The 13,048-nt window shown below is 41.1% G+C and overlaps 1 protein-coding gene across 1 annotated transcript in view; it reads right to left on the reverse strand.

Annotated features, from left to right (window-relative positions):
* The window catches only part of LOC111719910 (putative uncharacterized protein C1orf196), a 287,417-nt gene extending 275,546 nt beyond the window's left edge, over positions 1 to 11,871 (reverse strand). Inside the window, exon 1 of the mRNA XM_023499955.2 lies at positions 10,165 to 11,871. Within this exon, the coding sequence (XP_023355723.2) occupies positions 10,165 to 10,339 (175 nt within the window). The 5' untranslated portion in view covers positions 10,340 to 11,871. The remainder of the gene's footprint in view (positions 1 to 10,164) is intronic.
* Between the last annotated feature and the right edge of the window lie 1,177 nt (positions 11,872 to 13,048).

Raw genomic sequence — 13,048 nt, forward strand, 5'->3', positions numbered from 1 at the left:
TGACCCAGTTCAGGTTTTAAAGTCTCTCTCTCTCTTCTTCACTTCAATAAAGCCAGTCAATTGAGGGCCCTATTGGGAGCAGTCCTAGGGGTGGATTCTTGGGCACTTTTCCCATATTCAGTCTACAGGGAACTGGGGAAAATGAATGCTATCAAGAAAGCACGCTCAAAAAGCCAAAGGATGAAAATACCCAGCTGAAATGAGGCTAACAATCAGGGGAGGAGCTGGGGGCACTTAGGGTCATCTTAGAAGTGGTATGGAGATCCTTGAATGTGGCCTAGAACAATCCCTCTCCATTGTTTCCAGTGCTTCAGTTTTCATCACCACTATCATCTGGACTACAGTGGTAAGGCTATAGGTGGGGCTGCTTAGGAAGTAGCCAGATTGGGGGGGGGGGGAAGTGCAACTTCCTTCAAGTATCCATTAGCATCCTATCTTCTGAAAGAGCCTTTTCCAGATCCTCCTCAAAGCTGGTGTCTCCTGAGATTTTTCCCATATACTCTGTCTATACTTGTATGTACATAGCTGCTCTTATATTGTTGGCTTGCGGGCTCCCTCTGTACCTTGTATGGACATAGTTGCTCGTATGTTGTTGGCTTGTGGGCTCCCTCGAGGAAAGGAGTGGTTTTACCTTTCTTTGTATACTCAGTATACATTATCATTATCATCAGGAATGTTTGCCATCACATTCAGTCAGGTAATCAACAACTCTGTGTCCTACAGTTTTATAGAGCAATAACTTATAAGAGCCTGTCATATTGCAAATGCTTAATAAATGTTTCTTAACTTGACATGCTAGGACATACCACCTGAAAATGGGGCTAGTCAACAAGTATTCATTAAATGTTTACTATGTACCAAGTACTAAGCATTTCTTCTTCTCTCATCCATTTGTTTCTGTATTATCCTATTCAAAGAATGATAGAACTTAAAGGGGCTGGCTCTGGGACAGTTGCAAGGTGCAATGAATAGAGCACTGACCCTGGAGTCAGGAGAACCTGAATTCAGATCCAGATTCAGACACTTAACACTTACTGTGTGATCTTGGGCAAGTCACTTAACCCAAATTGCCTCACCAAAAAAAAGAAAAAGAAAGAAAGGGAGAGAGAGAGAGAACGAGAGAGAAAAAGAAAGAGAGAGAAAAAGAAAGAGAGAGAGAAAAAGAGAGAGAAAAAAAGAGAGAAAGAAAGAAAGAGAGAAAGAAATTTAAATTTTGTATTTGTGCTTTTTACATATATGGGATTAGGCATGTCAACTCCATGAATCCCAGTTTCCTTATCTCTAAAATGAGGGGGCTAAATTAGAGAACCTCTGAGATCTCTAAATCTGTGATCCTTGGCCAAATTAGAAAAGACTATAGAATGAATATGATCCAGGCTTCTCATTGTATAGATTCATACAAATTGTTAGAGTTGGACAAGCCTTATAAAGAAATGCAATCCAACATAATCATTTGACAAATAAGGAAACTGGCCCCAAGTCCAAAGCCACATAGTTGGTAAATGGCATCTCAAGTCCAATTCTCCTTATTGTTGGTCCAGTGATCTTTCCCTTCTACCATAAGTGTTACCTCTCCATTCTCAATATTAGCTCAATATTATAAATACTTAGCTCTTGGGGATGCAGGGTAGGACATAAAGTAAGGGCAAAGGATTAAGTCCCCAACCTCCTAATTCATTCTTCATTCCCCTGGTTGTCTTGACAGCAGGACTGGAGTGGCTAGCCATTCCTTCTCCAGCTCATTTTACAGATGAGGAAACTGAGGCCACCAGAATAAGGAGTGTCTACAAGCAGATGTGAACTCACGAAGATGAATCTTGCTCACTTCAGCACTCTATCCATTTTGCCACCTAGCTGCCCAATTTATAACTTGCTATTTTGATGTTAAATTCTATTATTTCTATTCTGATGAAAGGATAAAAGTATTGCCAGCACCTTCTAATTTGGGACCTTGAAACTAAGGCCCAGATGTCCCAATTTAATTATGGCTCCATCCACATGGACCTTCCATGTTTTAAAAAATGTGACAAAGGAGCATGAGGAAACTCAAGATTTTGTAACATACCAAGGATATCCTAACCATTTCAAAGGATCCTGAATCCTTGGTTCAGAAATATTATCATAACTAATAATGTCTCAGAAGCATTTCTGTTGAGGAGTCAAAATGAAGAGAGACTGGAGTCCAATGGTAGGTAGAAGAAACTTGAGAGGATGAAGAGAGAATGAAAAGGGCACACAATGTTTTTTTGTTTGTTTGTTTGTTTTTATGGGTTGCTGTATAGAACCTGTATAGAAGGTTGCTTGGACCCCGTGGGAAGAATAAGAAACAATGAGAAGGTAAGAAGTTCTAGCCTCCCTACATGGAATAATCAGATTTCACAAGCAAGATGGAACAATCTTAGGAAGGTTGAGTTCTGCAGTATTGGCTATCTTCAAAAGGAGATTGAATGAGCATATGTTGAGTTTGCTATTTACAGGCTTCCAGACCATTGGAGAAGATAGCCTGTGAGGAAGCTTACAACCCTGAGATTCTGGAATTTTATCATACCCATTTATGCTCTAATCTCTATCTACAAAATCCTGGGTGTCAGAGCAGCAAGAACATTGGACCTGATATAATGGTAACCTGAGTTCAAGGTTTAAATATTTACTAGCTCTGGCCCTAGTCAAGTTCCTTAGCTTCACTGGACCTCAGGTTCCCTTTTCTGAATATTGGTATAATAGCACCTATATTCCAGGGTTCCTTCAAATATAAAATGAGATAACCTCTGTGAAGTGCTCTGCCAACTGATGTAAATGCTGGCTAGCTGTATTGTCTCTGCTACAATTCTCTTAATGCTCTCCTATCTTCCTCTGAATAAGATAACATGTAGAACAAATGGATGAGAGAAGAACTATTTAGTGTATTATATATAGTAAGCATTTAATAAATCCTTGCTCATTGACTATCCCCATTTGTAAATGGTATGCTCTAAAGAGTCAAGAAGCATTCATTAAAAACATGGAAATACATTTAAAAGAACTACATATTTAACCTATATTGAATGTTTGTGGTATAGGGAAGGGGGTTGGAAGGGAAGGAAGGGAGAAAATTTTGGAACACAAAATTTTGCAAGGGTGAATGTTGAAAACTATCTTTGCACGTATTTCAAAAATAAAAAGCTATTATAAAAATGTAAAATATTTGTTTTGAATGAAACTGGTAGAAAATATTAAAGAAATAAATCAAATACCAAAAAGAAGCATTTATTATTTACTATGTGCCAGACACTTATAAGTTACTGTCTTCTTTTGGTGTCCAAAAATAAATCTACCAAAAGGTACAAAGTAATCCATTCTCATGGGTAAGGAATGATGTCTTTCTTTCCCTCTCAATTATCATTAGGGCTATTTGGCACTAAAGCCATTCAGATGAACAAAAACATATCAGTCACCTACAATTTTGCTAAAGGAAAATAACTTGCAATTTACTACCAAACACATTGTGTTTTTGGAAAGATAGACAAGGGTGAAGAACTCATACTCAATGCTAGATCCAGAAAAAGATCAAGGTCTGCAGTGTAGTCTCTTTTCTCTAGCTTTGACCTTATCATGAATTATTTACCACTTTCATTCTCCCTCTATGAGAAAGATTCAGTTAGTGTTTTATCAACAAATTAGAAAGAATGATCTTCAAAATTCCAGTCCAAAAAACAATCTAAATTGACCTTAAAGAGATTTCATTTAAAAACAAAAACGTAATACAGTGGAGTATGTAGGTATGGACAACTGATTAGGGCCAGGGGCTTCTGGTAAATGTTTAACAACCATCTCTCTGAAAAAATAAATGTATGTAGTGACACAGTTTTAAATTTAATCTGCATTATTAGTATTTCCATAAGTCTAAACAATCAAGAGAATAAGTCAGGCCCTGATTTGTAGTGTTTGCCATCTGAGCTATAAATGTTCACTCTGGAAATGTAACAATAGGATCTCTTGAGCCTTTTTGAGTTGGTTCCAATATAACTCTGGTCTGCTCTGACAGGACATAGCATGGTGTCATGGCTAAGGCATGGATTTAGAGTCAGAAGGACCTGGATCTTAGTCATTTGTCAGTCTTCCAACAATGGAAAAATCCTTAACCTCTTGGTGCCTCGGTTTCTTCATCTGTAACATGAAGACTCTGCCAAGGAAATCGACAACAAAAAGAAGAGTTCCACATACACAAAAAGTTAAAAGAAGCACATTTCGTTGTAACAAAAAACTAGAAACAAGCAGATGTCTTTTGACTGGGCACATGTAACAAAATCAGGACCATAAATAGAAAAGGAATATTACTGTGCTATAAGAAATGAAGAACATGATGAATTCAGAAAAGCAAAGGAAGATTTCTTTTTTATTGAAGTTTTTTATTTTCAAAACATATGCAAGGGTAATTTTTTCAGCATTGACCCTTGCAAAAACTTGTGCTCCAATTTTCCCCTCTTCCCCTCACTCTTTCCCCTAGATGTCATGTAATCCAATATATGTTAAACATGGTAAAATATATGTAAATCCAATAGAGGCATACATATTTATACAATTACTGCACAAGAAAAATCAGATCAAAAAGGAAGAAAAATGAGAAAGAAAATAAAATCCACAACAAAAGAAGTGAAAGTATTATATTATGATCCACACTCAGTCCCCATAGTCCTTTCTCTAGGTGTAGAAAGCTCTCTTCATCACAAGATCATTGGAACTGGCCTGAATCATCTCATTGTTGAAAAGAGCCACGTCCATGAGATTGATGATCATATAATCTTGTTGCCGTGTACATTGATCTAGCATAGGAAGATTTCAATGAATTGATAACAAAGTAAAAAAAGAGAAGAGGCAGGAATGGAATGAACAGTATAAAACTATTACAATGTAAAAAGAAAGGGAATGAGCTTTTATTAAGCACCTACTGGGTTCTAGGTACTGTGCTATGGGCTTTACAAATATCTCATATGATTTTCACAATAAGGCTGGAAGGAAGGTGCTAATCTCCTTCCCATGTAACCAATGAGGAGCAGAGGCAAACAGGAGTTAAATGACTTGCCCAGGATTACACAGCTAGTATGCACATCTGAGGCTGAACTGCTCTGTGCACTATGGAGCTACCTGGCTGCCTCCATTATGAGATGTCTCCTGCCACTGCTTTACAGAGGTACAAGTCCACAGATGTGGAATATTGCATATAATTTCAAGTTTTTTTCAATTTGTTTATTAGCTCTGCTGATATTTTCTCTTCTTTTTTTGAATTTTTTTTTTTTATGAGGAGGATCTTTCATGGGGGAAAGAGGATGAAAAATACAGGGGAAATATAGAGAATGCAAAAAACAAAAGATTTCAGTAAAAGCTGCTTTTTTTAAAAAAATAAAGGGGTTAAATTGACTGGCTTCCAAGATCTCTTTCGGCCCTCAGCCTATGGTTCTATAGAGAGTGAGGAGTGATAGGGTGAATGATGAGTTCAGATTAATTTCAATGTCCAACCCTGGTTCCACCCTCAATTTACTTTGGAAGAAATATGCTGAGGAAGGTTTCGACTCACCCAAGATCACAGGAGTTATAAATATCAAAGGAGAGCTTTGAACCCCTGGTCCTCTGTGTCTAGATCCAGTGCTGGCTCCATTACACCGCACTGTCTCAAGTCATAAAAAAAGCAAGTAATCAAACACCCATAATCAAATGAAAAGAGATATTGAAACTGCTCAAATAAAAATCGAAAGGGTTATTTAGGTACTGTTTGACTAATGCAAATAATTCAACCCAACTAACTATAACCATCCACTTAAATTTTACTGTCTGCTTCCTTGAAAAGAATGAAATGTACATCAGGTACCCATTCTTTAGGAGCAGCTTTAGCTACTGTGCCTTAAAGGGGGAGGTCAGTGATCTCAAATGAAAAGCAAAGCACTTTCTCAGCATTTAAATGAATTTGGTTCCAGCCTCCTTTTCCAGACTACTGATTTTTCTCACTTTTACATTCCAATCAAATGGACCTTTTTTTCTCCAATTTTCACCTGATCTTGGCATTCCATTTCCTGTCTCCAATCTTTTGCATCTGCTGTTTCCACTGCCAGAATGTAATCCCTCTTCTCCTCCACTTTAGCTTCGTTTCCAGGCTTCTTTCACTCCTATAGGAAACCTTTATCTTCTCTAACTTGTATTTACCTATGAGTCTATATGCTGTTTCTGCAGCCCTCTAACTCCAAGCTCCTTGAAAGCAAATACTGTTTTTAATTTCCTTCATCAGGCCAGTATCTAACACAGATCCTGGCAGGTGGGCTTGCTGAACTGAGGGGAGAACCTCTGCTGCCCTCCAGAGCCCTCAAAGAAGGTGATTCCACAGGCTCTCCCAAAAGCTTAGCTCAGTTGTCAGAAATTTCTGTTGATCAGTCCCTTTTCCCAACAGAGTATTGAGTCCAAGCCCTGCTCAGCAAAGAATCTCCTTAACAACATATTTTACATATGTTTGAAGAACTCCAGGGAGGGGGAATGCACCACCTCCTGAGGGACAGCTCATACATCCTTTGGGAATCCAAATCTGGATGTCATGTCTTCAGTAATGATGTCATTCATTATGTCCTAGAATTCAGAGACAAGGTCTTCTCTCTCTCTCTCTCTCTCTCTCTCTCTCTCTCTCTCTCTCTCTCTCTCTCTCTCTGTGTGTGTGTGTGTGTGTGTGTGTGTGTGTGTATCTCTGTGTTTCAGAGAGAGACAGATACAGACACAGAGAGAGAGAGACAGAGACAAAGGCAGTCAGGTAAACAGTAAGTGGTAAAGAAGTAGATAGATTATAGGAAAAGAGACAGATGGATGGATGACAGAGACATAGAAAAAGAGACAGGTAGATAAATGATGGATAAATAGACAGGTAGGTAGATGATAGTAGAAAGACAAGTACGTATGTAGACGTAGACAGGGTGAGGGGGGAGGAAGAGACAACGAGACATTGAGATAGAGACAGGGACAAAGAGAGACAGAAAAAAAAAGACAGACAGAGACAGGTAAACAAAGGCAAGCAAGTAGGTAGATAAATGGTAAGCAAATAGGTAGAATGACAAGTAGGTAGATGATTCATAGATACATAAACAGGTAAATAGATTGATTATAAGTAGACTGAAAATGAGGTAGGTAGATGATGGACATAAAAACAGGTAAATAAATGATGACTAGACAGGTAGGTAGAAGATAGACAGGTAAATAGGTAGACATAGACGGGGGAAAGGAGACTGAGATAGAGACAGGGACAGAGAGATAAAGACAGAAAAGAGAGACAGAGACAGAGAGAAAGAGAGAGAGACACACACAAAAAGAGACAGGTAAACAGACAGATAGGAAGGTTGATAGTAGGTAGATGGATGGTAAGCAGACAGGTAGACAGACAGGTAAAGAGATCAATTATAGGTAGACAGAAAATCAGGTAGATAAATAATAGACATAAAAAAAAAACAAGTAGATAAATGATGGCTAGAGAGGCAGATAGGTAGAAGATAGACAGATAAGTAGGTAGACAGATAAACAGATAAGGAAGGAAAGAGGAAGATGAGGAAGGGAGAGAGACAGACACAAAAAGAGACAGAGACAGAGACAGAAATAGAGGCAGAGAGGGGGAATATGTCATTCAGGCCTGTGAGATCATCAGTGTCAGATGCTTACTCCTCAAGGAAGCTCAACTCATCTCTAAATTACCAGCACTTTGGGATCCCTGACAGGACCAGGGCTTTGCCCATGGTCACACAGCTCACATTAATCCAGGTCTTCCTGACCACAAAGCCAACCCTTTATCTACTGATTGATATGAAGATATAGAAATGTGTATATCATATACACAAAGACACACATACACACACACACACACACACACACAATTTGCCAATTTTTGAAAGTTCTCCAAGCAGTAGAAATGTAAACATATCTATTGTATGTTGTCTACACTGTCTATCACACGGTGAGTCCCTATGGATAAGCACACGTGTGTGTATATGCATGTATACCCAAATGTGTATGTTGTGTGCATACTGGCCCCTCTCCTCATTTTTAGTCTTCCTACATATACAGCACATACAAATGATGGCAGAATAGAACTAGGGAACATCTCCCCATAAGGCCAGAGATGCAAGCTTGGTCTCTGGAAGCATCTCCTGAGAATTTCTTGTCAGACCTTCCATACACAGTTTGGTCCATCCTGATATGGCTTCCTTGTTTTTTACACTCCATTTCCCATCTCTGTGCCTTTGTATTGGCTGTTTCCTATATCTCCTCATCTCCACCTCTCAGAATTCTTCAAAACTTGGCTCAAATACATCTTTTACAAAAAACCTTTTTTGATCCCACCCTGATCTCCTCCCTTGAACTGGTAACTAGGTGACATGCTGGATAGAGTATTGGACCTGGAATCAGAGGTGACCCTGGATAAGTCATATCACCTCTCCCTGCCTCAGTGTCCTCATATGTAAAATGGGGATAGTAATAATAATATCTATCTTACAGAGTGACTGTAAAGATTAAATGAAAAACCACATATAAAATACATATACAATGATATATTATATGCTGTTATTATTATTATCATATTTATTTTTAACTATTCTATATCTTTTTTTTATTTTTGCTTCTGTAGAATAGAAGCTTCTTGAGGGCAAGATCCTGCCTCACTTTTTTTTCATATCACTTTGTATAACTGGCACATTTTAGGCACTTAGGATTATAAATACAGAGTTCAAAGAAACCTTAAAGGTCATCTAGTCAAATCCCCTAATTTTATATATCATGCATGAAACCCCGAAGGATTAAGTGAGCATATAAATGCTTGTTGACTGAGTGATTGATTTGCCATAAATAACATTTATAGAGTCGTCCAGTGGAATCAGTGTATATTGAGTCACTCTTTTATCTGGTCCCCCAAAAGACCATATACTTGTAAGATGGCTGGTCAAGGTTAGGAATTGAGTTCAAGTCAATGAACAAAGCCAAGTCTCTGAGCCATGGAGAAGAGAAATTCATTCAGGGACAAAAAATCCATTTAATTCAGCTAAGACCTGGAGGGAGCTTTAGGGTTGAAGGCCATAAAGTTTTTCTTGAATAATGGAAAAAATAATGACAACCTTGGAAAAGAGATAAGGTACCTGCCTTCCTCCCTCAGGAGAAAGAGATGGAAGATTACTAGGAGTGAATATGATATGCATCATCACCATGTTTCAAATGTTTTTGCTTGACTCTTTTCCTGTATTATAAAGGGAAGGTTTAATGTGGGGGTCCAGGGGATGGGGAATGACAGAAATATGAATCCATCAAGTACATTTTTAAGGAATTCCTTCAACAGTAAATAAGGGTATCTTTTCACATCCTTGAAAGCTTAAATATGAGAGCTGAAATCAAAAACTTAAGTACCCAAATAATTGACTAACCCAAAATACCTCATTCAAGGCTGACATTCACCACACCAAAGGTCAGCTGGCCAAAATGCACAGCTGCTGATATAATAAGAATCTGGCTAATTCCCCTCTCCCATCTTCAGCACCCTGACACAACCCAATTCTTAAGGATATATACATTTCAGTTATCCAGAAAAAAGGCACAAAACATTATGACAGAATAGAATTAGGAGACATTTTAAGCCCAAAATACAAGCTTTGGAAGTATCTCTTGAGAATTTCACTTCAAATCTTAAGACATGAATTGAGAGCAAAGACCCAGGTTAAAGCCAATTTGAGTTTTTATTTCTTTAAAGCCAAACCAGCTCCTCATATTCACCATAATATTCTGCTGCTCTGCCATTTTTCATCTTGTCTCCAGGTTACTTTTAAATGAAGGCCTCATGGGACTTCCTGATCAGGATACACACACACACATACACACACACACACACACACACACACACACACACACACACCAGAATCATAGATTTCAAGTTGGAAGAGATATCAGAAGTCATGTCATTTAACCCCCTTCTTTTACAAAGGAGGAAAATCAGAGTTAAGTGACTTACTGAAGGTCACACAGGTGGTAAATGATTTGAACCCGGGTTCTTGGTCTCCAGATCCATGAGTCATCTTCCTAGATCACATACATCTCTCTCCAGCCAAGATCACCAATGCCTTAGCTCATGCACACACACACACACACACACACACACACACACACACACCCTCCTACCTGCCTCCATAAGTTGGCACTGTTGACCGAAGACATGGGAGAAGGTCCCAGAAGCTGGAGTGGAGGTCACCAGCATAGAATCCATGGCTCTCTCCTCCAAGTCCTTGGCAGTTGTGGTCGTCATCATGGAGCTGTATTGGGCACCCTTGCTGTGTCCTGCACATTCACAAGACATCACAGGCCTGGAGGCAATGGCCCCAAATCAGCCCCCTGGCTGGTGGAAGGGGGGAGAAGGACCCAAAATAAGGTGAAGATCAGCTCCTGGCACCTTCAGGGAGCCTTCAGTTCAATCCAGCCCCAAACATCTGAGCCTCTTTTTGCCTTGCTGCCCCCTTTTCCAGAATCGCAAACGATGCTATCGAGTCAAGGGGGAAAAAAATAATAATAAATCCAGGCAAGGCTTGGGTTAGCTGTAGGAGGCAAGAGGGGTGGGGGGTGGGGATTCTAAGTTTCCCCTAATAGGGGTCCTGTCTCCTGCAGAAGAGCTGATGAGGACAGTATCCCCTTTGTTACACCTCCAGCATGACCCCCTGGCAGGCCTGGCTGCTTGTAGCTAGCTGCCCCCCACTCACCCCGAGAGACCCTGGGAAGGGGTCCGTGTCTTTAGGGATTGAAAGTTCAGCACTGGGGCTACCAAGGAGAGCTGCCCTCCAGCTTCCTTCCTCCTGCTGCCTGTCCTGGTGAGGTGGTTGGGGGGGGGGCGGGAGAAAGGTGGTCTTCTCGGCCCTGGAGGGAGCCCACCTCCACGATCCGGGATCCCCCACGCCCCAGTGACTGGCCCAGCCGATGCTGTGCGTAAGTGTCTGCCTCTGTCTGTCTCTGTCTCTCTGGCCCGCTGAATTCAGCAGCAGCAACAGCAATCCGCAGTAGGCACTAGACAGCCTCTTGGCTGGCAGCCTGGGCTAATCCTTCCCTACGAAATTGTGTTCTCACTCCCTCTCCCCCCTCCCTCCCCCGGCCCAGCCAGGAGGAAGAGACGGAGGGACGTGTTGGCAAATAAGGACTCCTCCGACCTCCCGCAGTTTTTACCCCCTTCTTCCCCACCTCCCCCCCTTTTCCATGATGCAAAACGCTGTTACTTGGAGATGCTCAGCAAGCAAGCCCCGGGAAGTGCTAACTCAGCCTGGGCAGGCGGGCCGGCGGGCGGGCGGGCGGGCGGGCAGAGCTGGCTGCTGCTTTAACCTGTTCGTGACCAGAAATTTCAAGAGCCCGCCTGGCAGAGTGGGGGAAAAAAAAGGTGCCGCCGCGCCAGCCGAGGGAGGCCCCTGATGAGACGGCCGCAGTCAGGAGGGGTCGCTCCGGGAGCCGCAGTCACTTTATCCGCTCGAGGTGTTTCCAGCCAAAGCCAGACTTCCTGGATAACGGCCCCTCCTCCACCCCTCCTGGTCAGTTTCTAGCTCCAAAAGGAACCTGGGAAGTCTCCCCACCGAGGGACCGAGAGGGGCTTTCCTCGCATCCTCCCCGCATCTGTTACAGCCGCCGCAGGGACTTTACCTCGCCAGCGCATCTGCTGATCGTCAGGATGCTAAGTTTAGAGAGGCTGCATCATCTCGGGCCAGGCGAGCAACGCTGTTCTTGAGGAAGACACAGGCTCCCCTTGGTCGGCACCAGAAAAGGGGGGGAGAGCAGCAGTGCAGTCCCAAGCAGCACCCCCCCCCACGGGCCCAGATGTCATAGCCCTTCTGTAAAATGAGGGCTGGGGGTATGAACCGGTAGTTTTCAAAGGAAGAAATAAAAATTATCAATCGGCAAGCACATAAAATAAAACCATTCCAAATCACCGATAATAAGAAAAATCCAAATTAAAACAAGTCTGAGCGTCCGTCCATATTATATCCATCAGACTGGCAAAAATGGCAAAAGAGAAAAATGACAAATGTTGGAGAGGCTGGGAGAAGGTAGGCATACCAATATACTCACTAGTGGTGGAATTGTACAATGTTCCAACCATAAGGTAGCACCCTCCGAGCCAGTAAAAAGTACGTGTTCTTTGACCTAGCAATACCACTTCCGAGCTTGTACCTCCAAGGAGCCAAAGGCAAAGAAAAAGGACCCTCATATTTAGAACAGTTCTTTGTATTATAGCAAAGAATTGGAAACAAAATGGTTGTCCATCGGTTGGGAATGTCTGAACAAATTGTGTGACAGAGAGACATAGAAACAGAGACAGAGATAAAGATAAAGAAACACAGACAGAGGGACAGACAGAGAAAGACATAGAGAGACAAGAAAGACACAGAGAGACAGAGAAAGACAGACAGATAGAGACAGAGACACAGAGACACACAAAGAGAGAGACAGAGACACAGAGAGAGAGAGACAGAGAGACAGAGACACACAGAGAGAGAGATTATAGATTATTGTTTTGTTCATCATTCTGAAGAGGACCAGGATTTAAGCCAGGGAGAGCCTTCAGAGTCAATAGCCTTTCTCCTCTAATGTTATCAGAATCCAGTGGCAAGATGAAAAGACAAGATGCAGCTCCTACAGAGACTTGTCTGAACTGACACAGAGTGAAGTGAGCAGTCCAGGAGAATAATTCCCACAATGACCACAATAAAGTAAAGGAAAATCGAAAGACTACAGGATGTTGTTCCATGCAATGACATATCATGACTTCAGAAGCATGTTGCCCTCTTAGCAAAAGAGGCTATAGACTAAAGATGCAAATGAAACGCATTTTTCAGACATGGCCAATATGTTGATTTTATTTGTTTGTTTTTATTTATTCATTATAAAGAAGAACTCTTTGGGGTGGGAATCACTTAACCTCTCTGAGCACCAGGTTTTTCATCTACAAAATGAAAATGATAATAATAGTGGAAACAGATAATTTTTAAAAGTGCATCAAAAAAACATTCAAATCAAACATTCAAAAGTATCA

The sequence above is a fragment of the Sarcophilus harrisii genome, chromosome 3 (assembly GCF_902635505.1).
Source record: "Sarcophilus harrisii chromosome 3, mSarHar1.11, whole genome shotgun sequence".
Classification (NCBI taxonomy): domain Eukaryota; kingdom Metazoa; phylum Chordata; class Mammalia; order Dasyuromorphia; family Dasyuridae; genus Sarcophilus; species Sarcophilus harrisii.